A 27925-nucleotide genomic window follows, 5' to 3' on the forward strand; every position below is an offset into this window, starting at 1 on the left:
CTTGGAATTGGCTGATTAACCTGAAGCTCACAATTAAAAAGTGGGGCTTGGTATATACCCTATTATCCATCAACCCGAGGACTTGAAGCTCTTAGATACTGTCGGGCTGTTCGACCTCTTTGATCTCTCATAACTGGAATACAATAGACTTTTCAGCCTTCTCTCTGTTCCCATGTCAGATTCTTATTTAACTGGCTCTTCCTGCCCAGAAACAAGTCCAATTATTTTCTCTGCCAAGGGCAAAGCTTTGAAGTCTCATCCTTCAATACCTCTCTTCTTTTGCCTATGGCAGCAAGCCCTCTCTGCCCACAACTGGCTTAATGTCTCCTTGGTCTGAAATCGCAGTAGACCTCGGCAAGTTCATAGGACTTGGACTCTGAAATGATGGCCTTCTCCAATGCCAGAGAGGATCCATAGTAAACCAGTTTTTTTTTTTTTGGCCAGGATTTAGCATACTATGTGGATCAGCCAAATCATGCAGGTTTATATTCTCTCCTCTGGCTTTAAAAACAGATTTGATTTTAAATGTTACATGACAGAAACTGTTGTTAAAAAATAATAGTCAACCTCTGTCACCAATAACACGTTACGACAATTTTTGTTTGTATCAAGGTAGAGTCTCACTTTGTCATCTCAGGCTGGCCTTGACTCGTAGCGATCCTCCTACCTGTGCCTCCAGAGTGCTGGCATTAAAGGCACGCGCCATCATACCTCGCCAGTTATGACAAATTTTAAAGCCATTTTTGTATTTTGGCTAAAAAAGCTCATATAGAAAAACAGAATGTATCGAAAAACTTAATATTTTTAAACATAAAAGGACAAACCAGAATAATTTCAAATTCTGACAAATTTTTCAAAGGTTTTATTTATATATTGGTCCTACAAATGATTATCAAATGGGATTTTTCTGTAAGAATATTAGAAAACACAAAAATTTGCTAAGCATCAGGGCCACACAAATCCTTAACAAAGGTTTTCTGTGTAGTCTTCATTAATGCAAATCTTTGTGACCGTTCCACTCTTACTGCCCATCTTGAGTCTGTTTTACGATAATGAAGCCAGAAGGTTATGCACTGCATTCATTACATCTATAAATATTTCTACTGAAAAGAAAGTGGGGCAATACAAAATGAGGGGCTCTGAGGGGCAGGCAATTTGTTGAGGCGCGGCACATCTTACACGTACTTCTCTGTCATTATGGTCAATGGCATGCAGCACAAGAGACACAGCAATCACCTCCATTATTAACCTCCTAATTTTAGACTCTGCTGTTGATGGAACTGGACAATTACCACAAACTGTCATCTGCATAAGTAACCCAAAGCCTCTTACAAGGCATCCCATTAGTGGTGACAAGTGCGGAAGGACAGACAGATGTAAGCGCGACGTTAAGCCTGCTGGCTCCTGAGGGGTCACAGCCGTGCCTCTTTCCCTCCCTTCCATGCAGGTGCCTCACGCCTCCCGGCAGAAGACTGATTCGTGGGAACGGGCAGAACTCATCCATCTCCCAGGTGCTCTTAGTTCATGTGACTAAATTCCAAAAGGACAGGACAAAGGTAAAGAAGATTTATACGCGCTCCAACTTTTCGCTCAGAAACTCCTCCACGCTGTCTGTGTTCCACTTGAGGATGCTGAGCTCCTCGGCAATGTTCCCGTTGTCGTCCAGAAGCTTCAGCACAGGGTCCGAACCGCGGACATACTGTAAAAGTGAGGGATATCATCACTGTTTCCTGCCTGGACAGCCTTCTTGCCCGCACCAAGCTTAACTCCAACAGGAGTTTAAAGAAGCCATTAGATCTAACAGAACAATCAAACAGGTCTTAATGAGATATTTCAGTAAAGAATTAAACATGGTTTCATGAAAATGAGAATTTTTAAAAAACTGCACTTCTAACAAGAAAATTATCTGTTAGTATCAAGGTATTTGTTTGGAATTTAAACCTTATGTTGAATGTAACAAGTTTTTATTGCGTATGTGACTCATACTTAAATGAGCTTAAAAACCCAAGGTGAGCCTGGCGTGGTGCTGCAGCCCTAATCCCAGCACTTGGGAGGCAGAGGTAGGAGGATTGCCATATGAGTTCGAGGCTACCCTGAGATTACATAGTGAATTGCAGGTCAGCCCGGGCTACAGTGAAAGCCTACTTGGGGGCAGAGGGAGCCCAAGGTGGAGGCAGGCAAACTCAGAACAATCAATGAGATTTGATGATGGCATAAGGAATGTGCTTTGATGTGTGAAAATTATTAGACACACAATCTTACACTCAGCCATTTGTTTTCACTTGTTTAAGAAAACTAATTACTTTGGGCTTCATGACTTCAGACCCATTATTTGGGTCTACTACTAAGAGAGCTCTGAGAAATTCTGAATTCTAACTCTGGGTAAATATGACAATAGCCATGAGTGCACCTGCTAAGAAATCAAATCTGTCAGAGTAGCAGTGCTGAGTGAAGGAGCTATTCACCCTTCTGCAGCTGTGGGACACACTTCAGTCTTACAAGGATTCCTGGGATTGGGAACTCCGGACACGTGATCCGTTCTGATGACTTAACACTCAGCACATCCCACACCTTTCCATTTTGCTTTATATTTTGTTGTGGTAGGAGAATGAACCCAGAGCTTTGTGCACGCTAAGCACTCAGCTTATTCCTAATCATTTGTGGAGTTGGAAATATATGCCCTTCAAGCTAATGAATCAGTAGTAACAATGGCAACATTCCTCAATGTTCCTGACCAGGTAGTCTCTAAAATCTTAACTACTCAGTAGGTTAGACAGAACACAGATCACAGTTGCAAACTCCTCAACAAAATATTGGCAAGTCAAACCAAACAATGTTTAAAGGAATTATACACTGTAAGTAATTGGGATATTTTTTCTAGGTATGCAAGTCTGGTGTACCATTTGAAAATTAATTAATGTAATACATTAGTATTACATTGGATAAAAAAATCAAATAATCATTATAACAGATACATAAAAAGCATTTGACCATTTATTCTATAACACAACACAACACACACATTCTTAATTAAAAACTAGGCATAGAATAATGTTTCATATAAAACAAAATGTACCACTGTTCAATAAGCTACCATGCAAATGCATTTTGGTGCTGCCACTTTGGAAGAAAAGGTCTTGAGATTTTGCACAAAGTTAAACAATCTTAATTTTGTGATACAGCAATTATGCTTCAAGATATTTACTCATGCGAGTTGAAAACCTACATGTACACTGAAATTATGGCAAAAGGTTTACAGTGGTTTTACAAATGGTAACTGGAAAGGACAGCAGGACACGTGTCCTTCCGTGGTGAGTACCGACAGAGCAGAGCAGAGCACCTGGCCCAGCAGAGTATCACTCAGCAATACCACTGATAATGAGGCATGGAAAAAGAATTTTGTACACACATCACCAAGTGAAATAAACCAGTCTGAAAAAGATATTTATGTTCATTCCAACTATATTACATTCTGGATAATACAAAACTATAGAGACAGTAAAAAGATACAAAGTTGGACTTGGTTCAGAAAACAGAAGCAGGAGACTATGAGTTTAAGGCCTGTTTGGGCTACATAGTTAAGACTCTTACTAAAAAACCCAACCCACCAAGCAACCAAAACCAGGCTGCGGGATGTGGCGGGGAGAGCACCTGCCTAGCATGCACGAGGCCCAGTGCTGCGGGGGAGGGCAGACCAGGGGTTTCCAGCAGCTGGGGAATGGGCGGGGGGAAGGAACGTCAGCATATACATGGGTTATTGCAACAGAAAAACTCTAATGTATGACACTGTACAAGATACACACTTGGTAAATTCTAAGAACTACACAATATGGTGGAACCTGGTGCAAACTGGAAATTACTTAATAATAGTGTAACCACATTGGTGTCACAGTTGCTTAGTACCTATCAATGCAATGCTGTGCTGGGAAACTGAGGGTAAGGGTCAGACCAGGGAGTATACAGAAACACTTTAACAATAGTTCAGTAAGTTAATTTTTTTTTCTTGGGGGGGGACAGAGTTCCAGGTAGGATCTCTAGCCCAGGCTAACCTGGAATTCACCATGTAGTGTGAGTGGCCTTGAACTCACAGCAAATCTTTCTCCCTCTGCTGCCCGAGTGCTGGGGTTAAAGGCATGCGCCACCATACCCAGCTTAAGGTAAATTATTTTATCTAAACTTTTATTAAAATATCATTTTAGTTCAAAAAGAAATACTGGAAAGAAAGTGATTCTATTATAATAACTTACCTTGATTTGTAGTCCTCTAAACAGTTTGGGTTTATCACTTCGGACAAAAGCTTAAAGAAAAAAAAAAGGTTCAAATGATTCATATTCATATCCATGTTAGCTACAATCAATACTAAAAGGGAAAATAAAACAAACAAACAAACAAACACTATGTCTTCTATGAAATAAACTAAAAATATTTAAGCAGATAATGAAAAAATGCAGACATCTTATTTTTTTTGGTGGTGCATGCTTATTTATTTATTTATCTATTTTTTTGTTTATTTATTTGGGAGCAACAGAGAGAAAAAGCAGGGGAGGGAGGGAAGGAGAGGAAGGAGGAGGGAGGGAGGGAGGGAGGGAGGGAGGGAGGGAGAGAGAATGGGTGTGCCAGGACCTCCAGCCACCGCACATGAACTCCAGATGCATGCGCCCACTTGTGCATTGAGCCTTGAATCGGGGTCCTTAGGTTTCACAGGCAAGCGCTTAACTGCTAAGCCATCTCTCCAGCCCTATTTATTTATTTTTTATTAACAACTTCTATGATTGTAAACATCCCATGGTAATGTCACCCTTCCCCCACTTTACCTTTGAAATGCCATTCTCCATCATATCCCCTCCCCTTCTCAATCAGTCTCTCTTTTATTTTGTTTTCATGATGTTTTCCTATTATGATGGTCCTGTGTAGGTAGTATCAGGCACTGTGAGGTCATGGATATCCAGGCCATTTTGTGTCTGGAGGAGCACGTTGTAAGGAGTCCTACCCTTCCTTTGGCTCTTACATTCTTTCTGCCACCTCTTCCGCAATGAACCCTGTGCCTTGGAAGGTGCAGGCGCATTATTTTTGATAGGAAGACAGAAGATTATATATTTTTTAGTTTTACTTTAGAAATATTTTATTTATTTGCAAGGAGAGAGAGAATATAAATGGGTGTGCAGGGATCTCTAGCCACTGCAATTGAAGACTAAATGTTTTAAGATGTTTCCAATCAATCAATACCCCAACTTCCAATGAAGCTTCTAGGCTGACCAAATGATAGCACAGCTCAGATATAAGAGTCAGTGTGGGAGAACAGCCAGGACAGTTTGCACAGAGACCACTAGAGCAGTTAGCAATTTGCTATCTAAAAAAACAAAACAAACAAACAAACAAAAAAAGTATTTTTTTATTTGAGAGAAGGGAGGTAAGGAGATTGTGAGTATGGGCATTCCAGGGCCTCCTGCTGCTGCAAATGCACTCCAGATGCATGTGCCACTTTATGCATTTGGCTTATATGAGTACTGGGGAAACTGAACAAGTTGACAGGCTTTGCAAGCAAGTGTCTTTAACTACTGAGCCATCTCTCCAGCTCCAAGAAATTTTTAAAAAATATTTTATTTATTTATTTGAGAGAGAGACACACACACAGAGAAGGGGTACACCAGGGCATCTAGCCACTGCAAACAATTCCAGAAACCTATGCCACCTTGTGCATCTGGCTTACACAGGTACTGGAGAATCGTAACTGAGTCCTTAGACTTCGCAGGCAAGCACCTTAACCACTAAGCCCAAGGTTTTTTTTTTTGTTTGTTTTTTTTGTTTTTCAAGGTAGGGTCTCACTCTGGTCCAGGCTGACCTGGAATTAACTATATAGTCTCAGGGTGGCTTCAAACTCTCAGCTATCCTCCTACCTCTGCCTCCCGAGTGCTGTGATTAAAGGCATGAGTCACCACACCTGGCAAGTCCAAGGTTTTTAAAAATATTTTTTAAAATCAGAGAGGGGAGGATAAGGGAGATATGTTATATTTGAGTTATCGAGATATATATAGGTAAACTATTTATATACACTTTGTGAGGAAACTGACAAACTGCTTGGGGAAAATATGAAAAATAGCAGAGGGGATACAGAAAAACAGAAACCTATACCATATTTTATATTCAAATACATTCCAGATGGAGTAACATCTGAAAAAAACACGAAACATTTGTTGACTATTTACCATGTGCCAGAATGCAGAGATAAAGTACAGAAAGCTTGTATAATTCCTGCCCTTATGAAGCCGGAAGATGCTAAACAAGCGACTCCTCAACTAAGAAGTAGTTGTGGCCAGTGCTAGGAGAGGGGCTTCGACTACTCCTGGGTTCCCGACGCTGAGAGCTGAAATCAGTGTCGAACATAAAATCTGCCCCCTACGCATGACCCCAAAAGAAAGGCTTTAGAGATACAGAAGTTTACATAGAAGTGGAAACTTCACAGCAGAACACCATCATAAATAAAATTAAAGAGTAAAACTGACAAACTGGTAAAGAGTATCTCTAACATGGTATATGTAAAATGCCTTTTCAAATGAATGGGAAAATAGAGAAATGGACAAAAAAGAAAACTGTAACGGACTGGAGAGATGGCTTAGCAGTGAAGGCACTTGCCTGTGAAACCAAGGGCCCTGGTTTGATGTCCTAGTACCCACGTGAACCAGTGGCATATGTAACTGGAGTTCGTTTGTGGTGGCTAGAGGCCCTGGCGTGCTCACTCTCTCTCTGCCTCCTCCCTCCCCCTCAAATAAGTAAAATGTCAAACAAAAAATAAGAAAACCATAATGTACAAATTAAAAATGGTCAACAAACACCTGACATATTCAGCTTTACTACTACTAATCAAAAAAAACGGCTACATGCCTGGAACGAAGGCTTCTTTCTCTCCTTCAGCCCCCGCCCTTTCCTCCTGATTCGTTATGATGCCCACTGAATTCTGACTGCTTGCTAATCCCACACGCAATCCTGGCAGGGCACCGTCTTTTGTATGTCTCTGTCAAGCCACTTTTCCAACGATTGAAAGAAACCACTCTTTTTTTTAATCCAAAACAGAGCTGTTAACACATTTAATGATTTCTATTCATTAAACAGACTTTTAATGAGCTGAAATGAGTGAAGAAATTTCAGAGGGGAGTACTAAAATGAGTCACTAGTAATCATTTCCAACATCTTTTCTGATCAGCAGATTCATAAGCATCACAGTGATTAGCTTGTAAAAGACAGATCACATATCACTGGCAGTGAATGAATCTCTTATGTATTCATGGCATTCTATATACTACATACGATCATAAGGAAACTGAATTCTTCAACTTCTGGAAACTTGTGATTTCCTTATACAGATCATCAAGAAATACAAAGATAAAGATATTTATAAAAATGATTAATATTAAGTGAATTGTCAGTCTCAGAAAAACAAATATCACTTTTTCTCTCATTTGGGATTCCTAGATTTTACAGACCTGTAAAACCATGTTTGCACAATGACATGAAAGTAGAAATGAAACTGTCGGGGGAACAATGGAGGAGGGGTAAGGGGATGCAGGGGTGTTGGGACACTATGCACAAGGTACACTGTAGTATGTATGAAGCTGTCCTTCTGTGGCCCAGTACCATGGACGAAAACTAACCTCCCACAAGTGCAACTGGAGCAGGACTCCATCCCCAGCACGGAGAACACAGATGTTAGTTCTCTGTTTGTCTGTCTGACGCTGGGAATCACATCCAGCAGGGCCTCACGCGAGCAGCACAGGCAGATGGTTTACCAGATAGCTATGCCCAAAATGTTAAATTAATTAGTACTCGAATTCAGAGAGATCTTACTGTGTTGAACTATCAAAGAAATAGGTAACAAAAATGGAACAAAAGAAATGAAAATTTAAGCATTTCCTTGAATGTAAAGTGATGTCTTGCCTTTAACTTAAAGGCTCCAAGGGGACTTCATCTCTTACCATGCCAAACAATTTGTTCATATCCTCATGGTCAAAAGCCCAGTGTTTTGCTGGAGAAAGTAAACTAAGAAAGGATGTTTAAAAGGCATGCTGAGTAAAAAGGCATGCTGAGAGGGCTGTGGATACAGCTTGTAAAAGGCTGACATCGTAGTATGTGGGAAGGCCTTGGGTCTGACTGCCAGAACATTAAAAAAAAAGTATGCAAGAAGCCAGGCGTGGTGGTGCACACCTTTAATCCTAGCACTCGGGAGGCAGAGGCAGGAGGACCGCCATGAGTTTGAGGCCACCCTGTGACTAGATAGTGAAATCCAGGTCAGCCTGGGCTAGAGCGAGACCCTATCTTGAAAAACCAAACCAAACCAACCAAACAACAACAACAAAGTATTCTTTTGGAAATAAGTTTGGATCTTCAGTTGTCCAGGAAAAATCATGACAGTTTCTCAAGTCCAATGCTGGCATTTTCCTTTTAGGTTTTTTTTTTTTTTTTAAATATTTTATTTATTTGAGAGAGGGAAAGAAGCAGGGAGGGAGGGAGGGAAGAAGGAAGGGGAAGTGGGGAAAGAGAGAGAGAGAGAGAGAGAGAGAGAGAGAGAGAGAGAGAGAAAGAGAGAGAGAGAGAGAGAATGGGTGCGTCAGGGTTTTTAGCCACTGCAAATGTGAACTCCAGATGCATGCACCACCTTGAGCAGCTGGCTTATGTGGGTGCTGGGGGAATTGAACCAAGGTCCTTTGGCTTTGCAGGCAAGTGCCTTAACCACTTAGCCATCTCTCCAGCCTTTCCTTTTAGGTTTGAATTTAGAAATAGACTTAATTTGTCAGTGTAAATATATAGCCTCACACAGCTTTAAGTGAGGAAAAAATTTCAGGATGCTTTAAAAACTCATGATACTGAGTTTTTAAAAAATGTTTTACTTGTTTTTTTTTTCGGGGGGGGGGGGGTTTCGAGGTAGGGTCTCACTTTAGTTCAGGCTGACCTGGAATTCTCTGTGTAGTCTGAGGGTGGCCTTGAACTCATGGTGATCCTCCTAGCCTCTGTCTCCTGAGTGCTGGGATTAAAGGCATGCGCCACCATGCCCGGCTAAAATGGTTTATTTTTAAAAATTTATTTATTTGCAAGCAGACAGCAAGAGAGATAGAGCAAAGAAAGACAGACAGAGAGAGAATGGGCGCACCAAGACCTGTAGCCATGGCAAACAAACTCCAGATGCATGTGCCCCTTGTGCATTTGGCTTACATGTGTCCTAGAGAATCGAACTTGGGTCCTTGGCTTCGCAGGCAAATATCTCAACTGCTAAGCCATCTCTCCAGCCTAATACTGAGTTTTTAAACATTTTACAAAAGATTAGTATCTGAATATATAATGTTGTTACTTGATGTGCTCCTCTGGTTTAATTACCATACATTATAATGAAATTTCATATGCTTGAGGTGTAAAATATACAAGCGGCAAATGACACCCAGGAAAACAAATGTCGGGGACATGGCACCAAGATTCTGGAACAGGAGAGCTGAAGATTTTGACTTTTAGAATACAGGAAAATAGTAACAGCATTTCCCAGTAGGATCAGTGGACTCTAAAATTTTTCATAACAATTTTATGAATAATCTTACAATATAATCATGGGCCAATGAAAAACCTACTGGAAATTTTAAGAGGAATTTAAACCCAGGCTGGGCCTAGTGGTGTTCATGTGTAATTGCTACACTTGGGAAATTGAGGCAAGAGAATTGAGTTTGGGCTACACAATTAAACACTATACCTCAAACCCCTGTCAGTAAATCTGAGTGTCAGTACAGTTAAAAAGCATTCATTGCTAAACTTTCTAGGAAACATCACTTGGACGACTATGTGAAAGTCCAAACAACTCTGGTTAAACAAAAACAAAACAAAACAAAACAAACAACAACAAAAGAACCCTCTCCAAATTTCAGGGGCTGAGGCAGAAAGGAAAAAAAGACAAAATAGGGTAAGGAATTTTCCCCCTAAAGTAGCTATTGGATTCCATCCCAAATTAGAAAATGTGCTCAATTTAACAAGGAATATATTTAACTAGATGTGTTGTCAGCTCTGGACCTCACAAAAAGGCTTCTAAACGATAATAGATTACAGTTCTCGTGCAAGGACAATGAATCTCCCAATTTCTCTCTCCTTCCTCTCTTTTGTTATTTTGTTTTTTGAGGTACGGTCTCACTCTAGCCTAGGCTGACCTAGAGCTCACTCTGTAGGCCAGGCTGGTCTCAAATTCATAGCAATTATCCTACCTCAGCCTTTATAGAATTGCCATGCCCAGCTCCAAAGCAATAAAAAATTTTATTAAAAACAATTCCGGGATAGAGAGATGGCTTAGCAGTTAAGGCACTTGCCTGAGAAGCCTAAGGATCCTGGTTTGATTTTTTAGGTCCTATGTAAGCCAGATGCACATGGTGGAGCATGCATCTGGAATTCGTTTAGAGTGGCTAGAGGCCCTGGTGAGCCCATTCTTTCTGATACATAAATAAAAATAAATCTTTTTTTTTTTAAAAAAAGCAATTCTAAGCCTGTAACAAGTCACATTAATATAGAAAAATTATTAAATAAAAATTTTCTTTTTATAAAGTATTTTACTTAGTTATATGTGTGTGTGTGCGAGAGAGAGAGAATGAGAACATGGGTGTGCCAGGGCCTCTAGCCACCGCAAATGAACTCCAGATGCATGTACTACTTTGTGCATCTGGCTTTACATGGGTACCAGGGAATTGAACCTGGGTCCTTAGACTGCACAGGCAAGCACCTTAACTGTTACGCCATCTCTCCATTCCCCCATCTTGTCAACAGTAAATAAGGAAACATGGAAGACAACTCAGCAAAAATAAAATCAGAATTGAGTATATAAATGGAAAAATAATGTATTTCAATTAAAAACCCCTGGATATGGTAGCTCATACTTGTAATCTCAAAAGCTTCATTAGAGCTGGAGAGACTTAGTGGTTAAGGCGCTTGTCACAAAGCTTAATGATCTGAGTTCAATTCCCCAGTGCCTACGTAGAGCCTGATGCACAAGGTGACACATGGATCTGGAGTTCATTGCCAGCAGCTAGAGGCCCTGGCACGCCCATTCTGTCTGTCTTTTTTTCCCCTCTATCTCTCTCTGCTTGCAAATAAATATTTTTTTAAAAAGCTTCATTAAAATGTTCTGTTTCTGGGCTGGAAAGATGACTTAGTGGTTAAGGCTTTTGCTGTGAAGCCTAAGGACCCAGGCTTGATTCCTCAGGACCCACATAAGCCAGATGCATAAGGTGGCTCATGCATCTGGAGTTTGTATGTAGTGGTGGAGGCCCTGGTGTGCCCATTATCTCTTTATCTATCTGCCTCTTTCTCTCTGTCTGTCTGTCCCTCTCAAATAAGTAAAAAGGAAAAAAAACCCACTCTGTGTGCTCTATTTTAAATTTAAATATTATATATTGTGTTTATTTGTAGACATCAATTACTATAAAACTCCATCTATAAAAAAAAACCCTATTGCATTATTATCAAAATATAATTCTAAAAATTTTTACTCCTTGGAATATTTAACGAAGTTATTCTGGGGAAGTGATTTAAATGATCACCACGTACCTTGGACTTGCGGGAACCTCCCCAATTTTCATCCGCAGACTTCCAGAATAGCTCCTGCATAGAGCTGCGAAAGGAAAAACAGGTTTTAGATGGCTGGTACAGATTTCTGTAGGCTGAATGAAGTGTGCCTTCAAGGGGGGGGCGAGCCCTTGTGCAGCATGTGTGAGGCCTAGGTCTCATTTTCAGCAGCACTGCCAAAAGTTAAACAATTAAATTATAAGCAGGCGAGGAAACAGGCCCAGAAGCAGACGTAGCCCGTTTCCATGGAACCAGAGACTTCACTTACCCTCGGCCAACTGTGGTCATGGGCACCAAAAAAGTACTAAGATCAGCAGGGCGTGGTGGCTAATTCAGGTGAGCCTGAGCTAAAGTGAGGCTCTACCTTGAAAAACCAAAAAAAAGTACTAAGACTAAAATTCCAGAAACCAACAATTCACACGTGTTAAGTTTAGGTACTTCTCTGGCAGTGTGATCAAATCTAACCCCATCCTCCTTGCACATGAAATTGTTTGTCTGGTGGATCTACACTACCTGTCTATCAACTCTTAGCAGCCGTCTAAAAGTCCAAGGGCCCCTTTTTAAAGAGCAATCAATCTCAAAGCAGATTACCGGCACTGGCAGTTCAGGGAAGCAGCGCCCTGCTCTAGCCGTTCTGTTCTGCTGCGGTTCTTGGGCTGCGGCTCTTGCAGACAACTGTACGTACACGCAACAGTGGAGAACTTATGTCTTACCCTGGACTCCAGTGGGCTTATGCTTCAGCCAGAAGACTGGAAGTAGCAAGTGGAATTGACAATGAATTTTAATAAGCTGCCCTACGAAGGTCTTTACAAAATCATAAAGTTTTTCTAGAGTGATAAATTGAGGCCAGGCATATGTTCATCTGGAAATTCAATCTGATTCCTTTTCATATTATGTGATCAATCTTTGTGGTGGTTTGAGTTAGGTACAAACCACAATAAACGCTTTCTCCTATCAGCTGCTTTTGGTCAGGTGTTTTGCTTCAGCAATGAGAAGATAAGTACAACATTTAAGCAAAAACCTAACATCCTTTAATAATTATTATTATAGGAAATGCTATGTAAAGATATTATGGGAAAACCTGTAAAATCTCATTATAAAGGATTCAAATGTGAAGTTTTGTTTAATGAACAGACTCAGTGGTAATCAATGCTTATTTAGCTCTAGAACCTTCATGTTCTCTTTATAGTAAAAGCTTATTACACAAAAGTAAAATGTTAATAGTTTACTGCAGCTAATTCAGCTGAAACAGAATCAATGGCAAACATTCTTTCTTGCAGCAGTCAAAACCTGACCATTCTTTTATAGAAAAAAAATGCACTTGGGAATGCTGAGATTCTAAAAGAAGATGACCAGCAATTTCATTTATTAGAGTCAGAGAGAGAGGGAGAGAGAGCAAGAGTGAGAATAGGGGCAGCCAGGGCTTCCAGCCCCAGCAAACGAACTCCAGGTACGCATCTGGCTGACGTGTGTCCTGGAGAATTGAATCTGGATCCTTTGGCTTTGCAGGCAAGTGCCTTAACCACTAAGCCATCCCTCCAACCCAAGACCAGCAATTTTAATAATATAGTACATTCATTTCATTTCTTTTTTGTTTTTATTTGCAAGTTTTTTATTTTATAAACATGGATTTTACTTTTGAAGTTCTGAACCAACATTTTTTAAAAGAAAAAGAAATCATGTGCATGAATATTTAATATACTTTGGATAATGGAAAAATATGAGCTACAAATTTAAGTTACTTTTGCTCGACTTAACAAAAGATAATGAGCTAACATTTTTGGTACTGTGAGCTTTATCAAGAGTTCTTATGTCTGGATTTTCAGATGGGTATATGCCTGGGCTCAATTTATCACTCTACAGATGCTTTCGAGAATCTGAAAAGAGTTTGGTTTCATGGAAGCTGTTCATGGGCTCTGCAACCACTCAGGTGAATCCTGGGGAGCTCTACAGTTCTTTGGGGCAATAAAAACTTAAGAGTAAGTTGACCCAATTCTCTAAAATACATTGCCTTTGAGTAAGATTTGTTTAATCTTGGTTAGAAAACTCCATAGACAACATAGGCCATAATACCAACAAGCCAGTGAAATATGGTCAACAATATTACCACCAGGAAAATGTAGACAAAACTAAGTGAGACAGCATGCTACACCTACTAGGATGGCTGTTATGAAAGGCGGGTATGTGGAGAAACTAGACCCGCTGTACACTGCTGTTAGGAATGCCAAGTGGGTACAGCTGCCATAGAAAATGTTATGATTGTTTCTGGGAAAATGGAAAGTAGAATTAACACCTGTCTTAAAATTTTAACTTCAAGGTAGATAATCAAAGGTGAAAGCAGGGACTAAATAGCTTCTGATACGGTGACCACAACAGCCTAACTCATAAGGGGCAAAAGATGGCAGCCATCTAGGTGGCTACTGATGGGACTAGCTCACTAGAAAGAGGTGGTCGTGTTCAATTCAAATGCAGGGAAGCAATTCAGCTTCTCCAAAAAATTCCAACACATGGGACAGCTTTGAAGACACTTTCATAAGGCAGTCACACAGGGTCAAATAACATACAGAGTAAATAGTCATGAAATCAGATACACAACATAGAATGGTGGCTGTCAGGTTGGGGAGGGGAGATGTTATTGTTTAATGGGTATGGGGTTTTAATCAGAGAAGATTAAACACTATGGGAGAAAGATGGTGATAATGACTTTAAAGCACTGTGAATATATTCAGTGCTTGCATAGCACACTTAAAAATATGGAAAACTGCCAGGTGTGGTAGCTTGCGTCTTTATTCCCAGCACTAAGGCCAAGGTAGGAGGATCTCCATGAGTTCAAGGTCACCCTGAGAATACATAGTGAATTCCAAGTTAGCCTGGGCTACCTCAAAAAGTAAAAAGACCATAATTAAAATTTAGCCATTAGATTTATTTCTTCTTTGACAATTCTTGGTGGAGATTCCTTATGTTATGGCATTTCTCTATACTAATGTTTTTCAGTAATTTTTTTATTATGACACACATGGAGAATGGTAACCAGTGTATGAGGCACTGGGACAAAAGGAGGAAGCTGGGTTAGAGAGATGGCTTAGCGGTTAAGGCACTTGCCTGCGAAGCCTGAGGACCTACGTTCGATTCCCTAGAACCCACGTTAAGCCCATTGCACAAGGTGGCACATGTGTTTGGAATTCATTTGCAGTGTCTGGAGGTCTTGGTGCACCCATTCTCTCTCTATCTGCCTCTCTTTTTCTGTACATAAACAAATAAATAAATAGAGAAATTCATTTAACAAGTTAAATGTGTTTTATTTCATCATACAACTTTAAAATATTTTAAGAAAACAAAAGAAAATGTAACTCAAAGTTGCAGAGCATGAATGTCAAATTTTATAACCTACCTGTGCTGCCAGTAGGTCTTTTACTTATAAATTTAGTGTTCATGGGAAAAACATGTTTTATGGCAAATAAATAATTTAAGTAAAGATTACTGTAGTAGACTTTAAATGCTATCTAAGCACTTTTAGCATCACATCCACAAATTCACACCCAAAGAAATACATGCTGCTTATAAATAATATAATCGGAATTCTCGAGGGCACTGACTTTTCTTCGAAGGGACTTAATCTGGGTTGTCATCCATTGTTCTCACACATTCAAGTTCTGACTCTCTAGGAGCAGAGTTGTCAGCGCTGCAGTCCAGAGAATTGTCTGCGAAGGTTTCAACATTAGGATTTTGAATATTTGATGGAGTTAGTTTTAGGCATTAGTAAAATTTCTATTACAACTTTCCAAGCTCTTCAAATGAGCTGCCATCATGGACCAGGTGTTGAATCCCAGCTCCCCAGAAGGCTGAGGCACACGGATAGTAAAGTCAAGGCTTCTCTGGTTTACATAGTGAGTTCAAGGCCAGCCTGGGTAACTTAGTGAGACCCTGTCTCAGAATAAAGTAAATGCCAAACCAAAGCAAAGTCCAAGCCAACACAGGCTCCCACATGACTGTACTATGCAGCCAGGGATGAGAAACACCGTTTTCTGTAACAGGACAAGAAGTGCAGGGCAAGCAAGCAGGCTATGACAGAGACTAACCAAACTGACGGGGACAAGCACAGCTGCACAGGTGACTGCTGCGCTGTTTTCCCTTTTCACGTTCTTATGGCTTAGAGTTTGGGAGATGGGCTGGTGGGAAAAGTGCTTGCTGTCCTAAGCATGAGGATTGACCTCAGCAAGCTTGAGAACCCGAGTTTGGAGGCCCAGCACCCACGTAAAAGTGCTGGGGAGCAGAGGCAGAAGAATCCCTCTTGTCTGGCTGAACTGGTGAGCTCTGTGTTCAGTGAGACCCTGTCTTGAAAATAAAGTGAAAAGAGACCGAGGAAAACACCGGACACTGACCTCTGTTCTCCACACAAAGGAAAACAAACAGACAAATCTGCTAACTTAATGGTTCCACAACTGATTAGTGCGTGGTACTTATACGCCACACTTGTTAACTCATTTAAAAAATATTTTTATTTATATGCAAGCAGAGAGCGATAGAAGAGACAGAGTGGACCAGGGTCGGTCCCCAGCTGCTCTGCAGGCAAGTGCTTTATCCACTGAGCGACCTCTCCAGCCCTGTTAACTCTCTCTCTCTCTTTTTTTTCAAGGTAGGGTCTCACTCTAGCTCAGGCTGACCTGGAATTCACTTTGTAGTCTCAGGGTGGCCTCAAACTCATGGCAATCCTCCTACCTCTGCTTCCCGAATGCTGGGATTAAAGGCATGTGCCACCATGCCTGGCTTGTTAACTCATTTTTTAAATGGACACATATAAAATTATGGGGAGCTATACACATAACACTGTATAATGTTCAAATTGCGACAAGTGTGAGAACTTGTCACACATCTTTTATTTTTGTAAAAGCAAGCCCTATATTTTATTTCAAGCCAAAACTTTAGTATAAAGGAAATTCAACAGTGCTATTGAAAGGCACTGAAAACTCTGCAAAACTGTAATTAATCTTGTTCTTTATTCTCTAAAAGTACTAGTCCTATTCACATTGAAATAATTTTAAGACATCAACTTAATATAACTACTAACAGAATGATACATATATTGAATAGCAATATAAATGAGATGCTATTAGGTGAACAAAAGCAATTTTTTTTATTTGCTGAAGAGAATTCAAATCTGAGGAACAAGCCTAGCTTTTGTAGGTGTACCAAAGACTTGCCCTTCAATAAAATTCCGCAATTTAAAAATTAGTAAGGATGGGGCTGGGGACATCTGTATCTAGTGGCAAAGCACCTGCAGAGTATGTGTGAGGCTCTGAGTTAATGCTTGCCAGTCCAGTGCAAAACAAAACAAAATGGAAAAAACCCAAAAAACATAAATGCTGACTATATGAAAGGAGATGAACATTGTATTATTTTGAAATTTTAATAGAAAATATACTTTTAAAATATATAAGCCACCTTTTTGAACATTACTTGCATTTAATTTGCTTTTCCCCCCCAGGGTCTTACACATCCTAAGAACTCCAGCACTGAAGACACCCCAGGCCCTGGTTTTTAGGCTGGCCTTGAACTCTGGACCTTCTAGTGTTCTGAGGTCCTAGGCATTTGCTAGGTACAAGAGCAATTTTCTTTCTTTCTTTCTTTTTTTTTTCTTTTTTGGTTTTCCGAGGTAGGGTTTCACTCTAGCTCAGGCTGACCTCGAACTCATGGCAATCCTCTTACCTCTGCCTCCCGAATGCTGGGATTAAAGGCGTGCACCACCACGTCCGGTTTACAAGAGCAATTTCTTAAAGCCAACTTCACCCCTTTTATACAGTAAAAATACACCATGTAAAAACTGTGTGTAGCAACATGTAGACAACTAGCATCCAGGAAAAATGCTTCACCTAAAATATGTTTACTGATGTATAATTTTAAACCTTAACTCATTGTTCATTCTTGCATTTTCTGGTACTCTTAAATGCTCAGTATGCTAGAAACAATAAGCAGTGTGGACATGTGGACAAATAATGAAGGCACTAAATATCATACAGATGCTTTTCTAGTTTGGGACCCAGTGGATACAGACTGAGGACCAGGGGAAAAAAGGGTCATAATTTTACCTAACTAATTGGGTGACTGTACTCCAATTCTATGCCCTTGGGTTAAACTATTCCTTTTATTCCTAGTGTTTAGGAATTCTATTAATAATTTTTTGCTTTATTTGAAAAGTCCAAATTGAAACATAATAGGTTTTTAGAGAAAAAAAATCTATTTATAGTTACATAATCAATAAACAGTTCAAGTTTAAACATTATTTGTTTCTGTGAAATGAAGGATGATCGTCACTTTGAGGCTAGCTTGGGCTACAGTGTGAGTGTCTCAAAACACAGCAGGGGGTAGGAAAGGATAAAAGAAAGGAGAGAAGGAGAGGGAAGAGTAAAGGAAAGGGAAAACAGAAACAGGACTAGCTGAGGCAATGTTTAATTAAACTGTGACAAGTGATAAGTACAAGAGAAGGGTGGAGAAATGAACATGTGCGGAGCAGTGTGATGAGACATGTACGTACGGCATGGGCACGTGTGGAATGTGTGCGGAGCAGTGTGATGAGACATGTACATTCGGCACGGGCACGCGTGGAACATGTGTGCATGCCCTGTGTGCAGAGGCCAAGGCCAGGTGTTTTCTATCATTCATTCACATGCTTCCTTGGGACTGAGTCTCTTACTCAACCCAGAGAGGCCGTTTTCTGTCAGCAAGCCCCAGTGACTATCTGGCCTCTCTCCACCCTATTGAAGTCACAGATGTGTGTGGCCACACCAGCTTTTACATGGGTCTTGGGGAATTGGGAACTTGGGCTGTTCCAGGGCCTTATGCTTGTGTAGCCAGCATTCTTTCTCCACTGGGCCCTATGTCACTACTGAGGTGGTATTTCATTCTCTCCTTTTAGCCCTTGCTTTGAGATGAAGTTAATATTTATCTTAAGTGAAATTAGACTCTAAGAGATAAGAAGACTCTGAGAAAAAATGTTCCCATAAAGATAAAGATCTATATTCCAGTAAGAAGCTCAGTGGAAATGTACAAGGAAGTGTTTTCTTACTAACACTAGCATGGCATTGTAACTAGAAATGTAAGGGACAGAGATCGGGGTTTCTTTCAGTAGCAAATGATCAGCAGGATTTGAATACACACAGGACAGAATTTGCCTATCAGCTCATGAGGCCGCAAGCCTGTACTGGAAAGGCCTTCACTGGGAGCCAGTGCAGCACAGACACTCCCCAGACACACCAGCCTGTAAGTGCAAATGCTCCAGGGTCATCACCCGGCAACACCAACTTCTACTGACACTTAGGCAGTACCACACTGCAAAAGACAGGAATGTGAGGAAATGAGAATATGACTACTCCATTTCTTGAGGTTCAAACCTCCAAGAAAATTGACACACATGACTCTTAGCTTGAATATCTTAGCAAGGAAGTTTTTCAATGAAATCAACAAGTCCCCTTGAAACAACGGAAGATAAATAGAATATGGGAAGCTATTTTCCATGTTGTATGCAATACAGAAAAAATTGTTCCAGATGTTTAAAAAAAAACAACAGCCCATATTCCTGTTAATTTGCAAAACTGAGAGCCAGTGAAACGACGACTAAACATTTAACAGCCTTGAAAATGGAACACAAGCGTCCAATCTCTCAGCAAAGGCTGTTTTCCCACAGAAAGCCTTCTCTCGTGCGAGCACTAGAGAACCACTGGGCTGCAGTCAGCGTCGCGTTGCTGGCGGAGAACACCTGGCCAAGAGCAGCCTGTGGGAGCAGAGGGTTTGTTTTGGCTTACAGACTGGAGGGGAAGCTCCATGCTGGCAGGGGAAAATGATGGCATGAGCAGATAGACAGTGGACACCACCATTTGGCCAACATCAGAAAAGTGTGCCAAACACTGGCAAGGGGATGCTACCTAGAACACCCACGAGCCCTCCCCCAACAACACACTGCCTCCAGGAGGCTCAAATTACCAAACTGCCACCAGCTGGGGACCTAGCATTCCGAACACATAAGTTCATGGAGGGACACCCGAGTCAAACCACCACACACTGTTTTCCACAAAAGGGAGGTTGTGATCCTCTTCAAGAAAGGTCACACATATACGAGAATACAGACACTTGGCCTGTGAGGACACTTTGTTGATAGCATACACGTCCTAGTTTAGAAACACACCAATGCAGTTGAAATTACACTAAATAACCCCAAAGGAAAACAAAGTCTCCCAAGCGCCATAAAACCACCTTCAAACTATTTGGTTTGGGCTTTTTTCGTAATAATTAGTGGCTGCATCTACAGCTGAAGCTACATCAACTTTTATTTTACTTTTTATTTCAGAGAGGGGGGAGTGAATGGGTGTGGCCCTGTTGCAGCAAATGAACTCCAGATGCATGTGCAACCTTGTGCATATGGCTTATGTGGGTCCTGGGGAATGGAACCTGGGTTCTTTGGATTTGTAGGCAAAATGCCCTAATCACTAAGCCATCTCACCAGCCCTTATTTACTTTTGAGATAGGATCCACTACACTGTCCACCTGTTGGCCTCAAGAGATTTCACTTCCATTTCACGAGTGGCTGGGACTGCTTGGCAGGCCCCACTGGGCCAGGCTGAGATCTGTCAGCTTCATCTACTGATTGCCAGGTCCTTCTAGCTTTAGTTTCTTTCTGAATTGTTCTTTTTAAGCATCCACCTTCTAACTCTAGACACTATGCTTTAGTCTAATAAGCATGCAGTATTCTTCCAGCTGTATTCTGGCAGTGCAATTTTCACGTCTGTTTCCTGCACTCCTGGAGGGTAGTGAAAATTTGGCTTATTTTGGCATTCTTGGAGCCCATCCAGATGAAAAATAGCTGGTAAGGTGGCTTCAATTACTCTAAAGGTTTACTTTCTTTGTAAGTGTTACAATCTACAATATGACAAAATGATTTTTTTCTTTTACTTTTTTTTTTGGGGGGGGGTTCGAGGTAGGGTCTCACTCTAGCCCAGGCTGACCTGGAATTCACTATGTAGTCTCAGGCTGGCCTTAAACTCACCACAATCCTCCTACCTCTGCCTCCCAAGTGCTGGGATTAAAGGTGTGTACCACCATGCCTGGCTTGACAAAACGTTTTAATAATATGTTCAGATAAGCTGGTACTAATTTGTTAAGTATTTAAAGAATACACTTATTTTCCACACTAAAGGCAAGTATTGCAACATTTAATATTTAAAAAATATTGTATTTATTTATTTGAGAGACAGAAGGAGAGAAAGAGAGAAAATGGGCATGCCAGGGCATCCAGCCATAGCAAACAAAATCCAGACACATGTGCCACCTTTTGCATCTGGCTTATGTAGATACTGGGGAATTGAACCTGGGTCCTTACACTTTGTAGGCGAGTGCCTTAACCACTAAGCCATCTCTCCAGCCAAACAACATTAAATATTATTAGTTCAAATACATAACTATAAAGTATACTTTAAAGCCTTGTTGAACAAATCTCATGATATATAATCATCAGTTATATCTGTCTGCCTCAGGTTCAGTGATGACACGGCAGGTTCTGATGGTCTGAGGATCACACAAGTCAGCTGCCTTATCAACAGCGCCTTCACCTACCATGACGTCGTGCTGCCAGCAGCCATTACCATGGAGTCTTTGTGTCACCGTGTAGCACAGCTGCTACTCAAGCTGCGTTTAGTCTTAGTGACAACTACATTTAATTCGAACCATTGCCAAATATTTTTCCTATTCAACAGCAACCCCCTTCTTTATGAAGAATGTTTTCGTGTTGTAATTAGAATAATCTGTGTTAAAGACATTTACATTTTTGTTGCCTCAGAAGAAATCGGTCCAAGGATTAAGGCTACAGACACTGTAAGAGTGAGCTATTTCAAGCAACCGTGAAATACCTTTAGTGACTACAATTTCATGCACAGTTGGCTTAACGTCCATTTCATTCTTCTGTGTTTTACACAGCAGTAGCGTTTTGTCTCTGACAGGTTAAAGCTTAAAATTTACCAGTATTAAATAATGGTGTTTCAACTGACTTCTGAACCACGAAAAAACTGGCTATTGAATTTCCATATAAATTAAAAACTAAATATTTTGACGTCTCTTTATCTAATGTAGAGAAAAATTATGTCACTTATTGAAAACCTTTTTTTTGGATCATAAGTTCAGAAAAGAAAATACTTGTTTTTTGTTTATCCTCAGGTAAATCCAAGAAACTCTTTTACTTTGATGCTATACGGTTACATAACTATGGACCTCATGAGTACTCCCTGTACTATGGGCAGTGAGATGACTGTCCGCAGCCCAATTGGACCCGCAGGGCTGGCTGTATCTGCAATGCCTTTCCTTCCGTCTTAAGTCTCTCTACGAAGCCCAAGTCACTTACGCTACTCAGTGAATACCAACCATACCAACAGCACTACAATTCAAATACTGTTTCTTTCAGCAGTGCTCACTTTGTTTCCTAAGCTACAAATGGCTATGTTCTCCCCTTGCTGTTGTTCTAAATCATCCTTTTGCACAGTTATGAGTGAAGCAAGTCCAAACTGCACTAAAACAGTTTAACAAAAAACTCATTCTAAGTACCTGTGATCTTTAGTAGGTTTATGATCAAAATGGGGATGGGGAGACCAAATAGAAAACTGCAGGCTGGAGAGACGGCTTACCAGTTCAGGCACTTGCCTGCAAAGCCAAAGGAGCCAGGTTCAATTCCCCAGTATCCAAGTAAGCCAGATGTACAAGGGGGCGCATGTATCTGGAGTTTGTCTGCAGTGGCTAGAGGCCCTGGCATGCCTATTCTCTATCTCCTTCCCATCTCTCTCTTATTTATTAAAAATAAGTAAAGAAAGCTACAATACTTAGCAACAGAATAATTGATTTCAAATACATTTTATATTATCAATTCTTAAAAACGATTTTATTTTCATTTATTTATTTGAGAGAGAATAGGTACATCAGGGCCACCAGCCACTGCAAACGAGCGCCAGATGCGCCACCACCTTGTGTTTCTGCATTACGTGGGTCTTGCGGAAATGAACTTGGGTCCTTTGGCTTTACAGGTAAACACCTTAACTGCTAAGGCATCTTTCCAGACCTATATTATCAATTAAAAATAAACAATTTCCATTTTCTTTGAATAGACCTAGAACACGTGCAACTAAACAAGACCCAAAGTGAATGTTCTAGTAGTATTTTTTTTATTACAGTATTAAGACTAAAAAAGTCAGGTGTATAATCCCCGTACTAGGGAGAGGCAGGAGGATTGCTAGGAGTTTGAGGCTAGCCATGCCTTCTTTCAGCTGTAACTATCAAAAGGTGTCTAGATACAACACAGAGCTCAACTAATCAAGAAAACTGCACAGTATAATTTCTTAAAATTAACCTTAAGTGGAATGAAATCCGGCAGCACTTCTAACATATGAAATGTCTGTTTCCTGTGACTGCGTACCAATGACCAGCGGGCAGCACCCCAAGTGTAAATCCAGCACTGTCCCGCCTTGGAATGTGGTGTGCATTTAGTGCAGGCTTGCTCCTCACTGTCATACTTCCAGATTCCTGGGCATATTTGTGTGTGTGTTTTTTTTTCCTGGTTAGGCTGCAGCTAGGCTTATTAAAACTTTTGCTCATTTTGTATAAAAGATGCTAGGAATTGCCTAATGAGAAATACTTCTTAGGGATAAGGGGCTGGGAGCACATAAAAAAACTACTGGAGTCGAGATAAAAGGTTATGGTGACACAGGCTCACTTGTACTCTGACATACAAACACTTTAGCTTTAATTAGTTGGACATCTATTAACAGGCAGACTCTAAACCTGTTACTGCTAGCTGTAACTGCTGAAAGGCTTCAAGACACAACACAGCTCAACTAATCATGAAAACTGCACAGAAATATAATGAAGTTTACCATATGTGATTCAAATCTGTTTAACTAAATTACAACACAGAGCCGGAGTGTTAGGAGGCAGCATTGGGGAAAGGAATATGCACAAACAGCTTGTACATGGCCTCAGCTTATATTTTATATCAGTGAAAGTGCAGAACTTCTCAATTTGCCCTTAATTACAAGGGAGTGTGGTGGATAAATACTGTTAATTGCAAAACACTTCTTGTCATTCTACCTTCTAGGTGGGGTTTTAGTGAGTGACCATTACCAGGTAACTGTGACATAGTCACAGACTGGAAAAGAGAAGAGATCTGCTCAGACTCCTTCAGCGGTCTGTCCCAAGTGACTATCTCATTAAAAAGAGGGAAAGAGAAACCGGGCGTGGTGGCGCACGCCTTTAATCCCAGCACTCGGGAGGCAGAGGTAGGAGGATTGCCATGAGTTCAAGGCCACCCTGAGATGACAGAGTTAATTCCAGGTCAGCCTGGACCAGAGTGAGACCCTACCTCGAAAAACCAAAAAAAAAAAAAAAAAGAGGGAAAGAGGATGGGAAGGATTCATAGCAAACTAGGGATTTTATTTACATACTGCTCTAAATCTAAACAGAAAACATTGTTGGCATGTGACAATCAATAAAGTGAAAAACAGACTTTGGAGGTCAGTCTTTGGGACTCTGGGAGTTTCAGGTCACCGTACTGAGAAATCAAGTGCTAACTTTTGGCTGTCTTGAATACATTTTAAACACCTATCTGCCTATCTGCTCACTTTAAAACCACAATAATGTATTTGGCATTGGAAGTAAATCTAGACTACCTACTCATAAGAAAAAAAATACTTACTGTCTCAAACAACTCGGCATATATACATGAAAGAAAATTATTAGGGGCTTTACCCCCTCCTGCCTTCTCACGGTCAGAAGCTCTTCATAATCCCTCATCTTTCCTTCTTAATCTAATAAAGTCTCTCTAAACTTAAATACATATATGTGAAAACCCAACAGAGAGAACTAATCTTTTTTTTTTCCACCTTAAATACAGAAATCTCACAAATCAAAGTGTTTTGGGTTGTTCTGCTGGTAGTGCTCGGAATGAAGGAAGGGCATTGTGCATGCTAAAGCCAACACTCCATTACTGGGCTACATGCCAACCCCCCATTCAATTTTATTTGGAGAAATAACACAAACGAGCATCTCAGGTTACTTTACAAGTTACAAAAAAAAAGGTCAACTAAAACTCTAAGAGTCTTAATGAAAAAAAATTAGAAGTTAAGCAAGTTCAAGCTGGTCACAGTGGCATAAACCAATCCTAGCAAACAGGGAGGCTGAGGCAGGAGGATTTTGAATGAGGTCTGCTTAGGTCATTTCCAGGTTAAACAGTGAGACCCTGTCTCCAACCAACCAGCTCACCCATGCACTCCAAACGCACACCACCACACCTTTGCAGTAGTTTGAGCGGCACTCCTTGCAGCAAAACCACTCATCCTTAATGCAGTTTTCCGAAACAAGAGGTGAGATTAGGCATCTGGGATTATCCATAAAGGTGTGCAAATTAACAATTCTGTTAATCAGATTTGTTCCTTGCCCTCAAGCTCAAATTTCTTCATAAGACAAACAAAAAACATGTAATTCATTGTTGCATGCCTTCACTGGACTAGAGCTAAGAAAGGACGCAGGCATGCTGCTTTGATTCTGCCCCTGCTCTGTGGACAGCCGCGGGGGAATGGGATGGAGACACGAAACCATAGGTGTCCTCTGACTGACCTAGTGGGTCAGGTGAGGCTTACTAAAATCTGTAACAGCAGAGAATTCTTTTGCCCAAGTTGATTAGACAATTGATGGAAGAAGCAGGGCAGAAGGCGGTACCTTTTTGGTTTCAAACTGTGCCTCTTCCTGGCAGCAGCCTCTGCAAACAGGATCCAGCTGCAGGAGGTGGAACTGTCCCAGAAGGTCGCAGGAGCTGCACAGGAGGTTGCTGGAGAAGCCCAGCTCCCGGCAGGCCTCTGAGGAAAGCTCTGCCCCAAGAGCAGCCACCTGCAGGGGAAGCAGAAGAAAACACCATGTTTACTGGACTGAGCGCTCCAAAGAGAAAAGGGGGCTGTCGAAATGGAACACACTGGAAGTAAGTTACCGGCACAGGTCATTTAGAGACACATTCTTAAGTATTTTGAGCTCTGTAGCTTTCTTTTCTTAAATTTGTTTTGTTGTTATTTTTATTTATTTATTTGAGAGTGACAGAGGGAGAAAGAAGCAGAGAGAGAGAGAGAGAGAGAGAGAGAGAGAGAGGGAGAGAGAGAGGGAGAGAGAGAGGGAGAGAGAGAGGAAGAGAGAGAGAGAGAGAGAGAGAGAGAGAGAGAGAGAGAGAGAGAGAGAGGGAGAGAGAATGGGCGCGCCAGGGCCTCCAGCCACTGCAAATTAACTCCAGACGTGTGCGCCCCCTTGTGCATCTGGCTAACATGGGTTCTGGGGAATCAAGCCTCGAACCGGGGTCCTTAGGCTTCACAGGCAAGCGCTCAACGGCTAAGCCATCTCTCCAGCCCTCTGTAGCTTTTTTTTTTTATCCAAGTCTTTGGTTCTTCCTTCGCTCATAGTTTTATTTTTTTCCCTTAAAAAACTGACATCTTTTTTTGGTGTTTGTTTTGACCTTTTGAGACAGGGTCTTGTGTACCCTAGGCTGGCCTTGAAGTCCAAGTCTCCTGTCTCCATCCCCAAAAGCTAAGATGGCGTGACATCTTTTAGTTTAGTGAAAATACGAATTACTTAGGACCTGGTTGGATGGGTCTGTGGAGTAACATCAGCACACCCAGAAACGAGGGTTGGCAAAGTGTGGGGTGGGGTCAAGGAAAACAGGAACACATGAGAAGTCACTTTTGTCTTTAGGAGCCACTTCCATCACTTATAAGATATGTCATCCTGGGCAAGCAAAGCTTCACTGTTTTGTACTCATAACGCAAGGAGTGATATTTTATATAAAACAGTACTATACAAATGAAATGAGCTGTAATAGGGAAATTGGGGTTCTGGGGTGCTTCCTGAACCCCAAGTCCTGAGTTCATATCTGCAAACTAACCAAAGAACTGGCAATTCCAGACTCAAGAGAATGATTTTTAAAATGCCACATTTTATTCAGATTTTACAAAGAAGTGCGGAAAGGGGAAGGCTGGGAGGCAAGGGGAGATAAAGTGGGGAGAAGTACACCACGTGGAGCCCCAAAGCCCATGTGGGCCACATGTGTGGCTCAGGAGTCCCTGTGACCAAGTACAGATCTGGGGAAAAAGTGTGGAAAGAAAAAGGAAAGTTCAATGAACTCCTGCCATGTGGGGAGTTGGAGGAGATAAAGGACCCATGCAGAGAGTAAGGGCTGGGCCTGGGCTGTCTCACAGGAGGAACAACTCACCCACAGCTGGAAGTTCCCCAGTGGTGAGAGGGAGGGAGGGAGGGAGGGGAAGAGAGCAAGAGCGAGCTCGCAAGGGCCGGCCTGGCAAAGGTATTTGTAACCTAGGGTGGTGGGCTGTCTTCTGACCCAGGTGACTAAGAGGGCTACCAGGTCGGTTAGGGCTAGGGGCTGTCTCAGGAAGAGATCAGTTTTGGCATCAAGTTCCTAGGGGCTGACTTGACCAACCACAAGGTTTAAATCCTATGAAAGACCGCCTTCCCAGGAGGGGTCCTGACCGGGTAAAAATAGGTTTGAGGCACTAGGCAAGAAATAAATCAGATTCTCTTTGATTTCTAGCAAATGTAAGCTTTTCTGTGCTTTTTACCATCAGGGGCCCAGTCACCCTAACTCTACCCTCCTCATAACCAACCAGGATGACTGACAAAAAAAGGCTTTCAAAAACTCTCTCAAGCTAGGTGTGGGGTCTCACACGTATAGCCCAGCACCCAGGAGGCCAAGGCAGATGTGCCCAGCTCCTACCAGCTGTTTGAACGGTTGACCTCATTCTGTAGTCAGTTCCAGGTCAGTCTGGGCTAGAGTGGGACCTGCCTCAACAAACAATGAGCTCTGCTTCCTATGTCTAAGATTCTTTTATCACTTTCTACCTTACGATTTTTTCCTTACTTCAGAGAATCCAGTTATTGCCAGTCAGCAAGGCAACCTCTCTGAAAGAAGGAGACCTCAATTTCAGCTGTGGTGATTTTCTTCTGAGAAATGTGTGCATAACTGTAACACTCATGATCCTGTTCTACGTAGATCTAAGATATTTCTGAACCCCTCTCCAACAGCTCTTTGAGTTCTTTCTCATTTACTAAGCAAACGAACAGTTCAAAATCATGGTCTTAACTAGGGGAAATCTGAGCGGGACTGCATCTGGTTGATCTGCAAACTCCCACACAGGGCCAGAGGGCCGTTATGTTAAGTGTGGGCTGAGAGATGGCCCCCCACAAATATTCACTTCAGGCCTGCAGAACAAAGGGCTGGGGCCGGAACGAGTGGACCAGCCTCTAAATGACAGGGCCACTGGGT

The 27925-nt window shown here is 41.4% G+C and overlaps 1 protein-coding gene across 1 annotated transcript in view; it reads right to left on the minus strand.

The window, feature by feature from the left end:
* Nucleotides 1–847: 847 nt before the first annotated feature.
* The window catches only part of Selenof (selenoprotein F), a 32049-nt gene continuing 4971 nt past the window's right edge, over nucleotides 848–27925 (minus strand). Inside the window, exons 2-5 of the mRNA XM_004653662.2 lie at nucleotides 25327–25494; nucleotides 11566–11629; nucleotides 4248–4297; nucleotides 848–1699 (exon numbers count right to left, since the gene is read on the minus strand). Coding sequence (XP_004653719.3) covers nucleotides 1568–1699; nucleotides 4248–4297; nucleotides 11566–11629; nucleotides 25327–25494 — 414 coding nt within the window. The 3' untranslated portion in view covers nucleotides 848–1567. The remainder of the gene's footprint in view (nucleotides 1700–4247; nucleotides 4298–11565; nucleotides 11630–25326; nucleotides 25495–27925) is intronic.

Source organism: Jaculus jaculus, chromosome 19 (genome assembly GCF_020740685.1).
Source record: "Jaculus jaculus isolate mJacJac1 chromosome 19, mJacJac1.mat.Y.cur, whole genome shotgun sequence".
NCBI lineage: Eukaryota > Metazoa > Chordata > Mammalia > Rodentia > Dipodidae > Jaculus > Jaculus jaculus.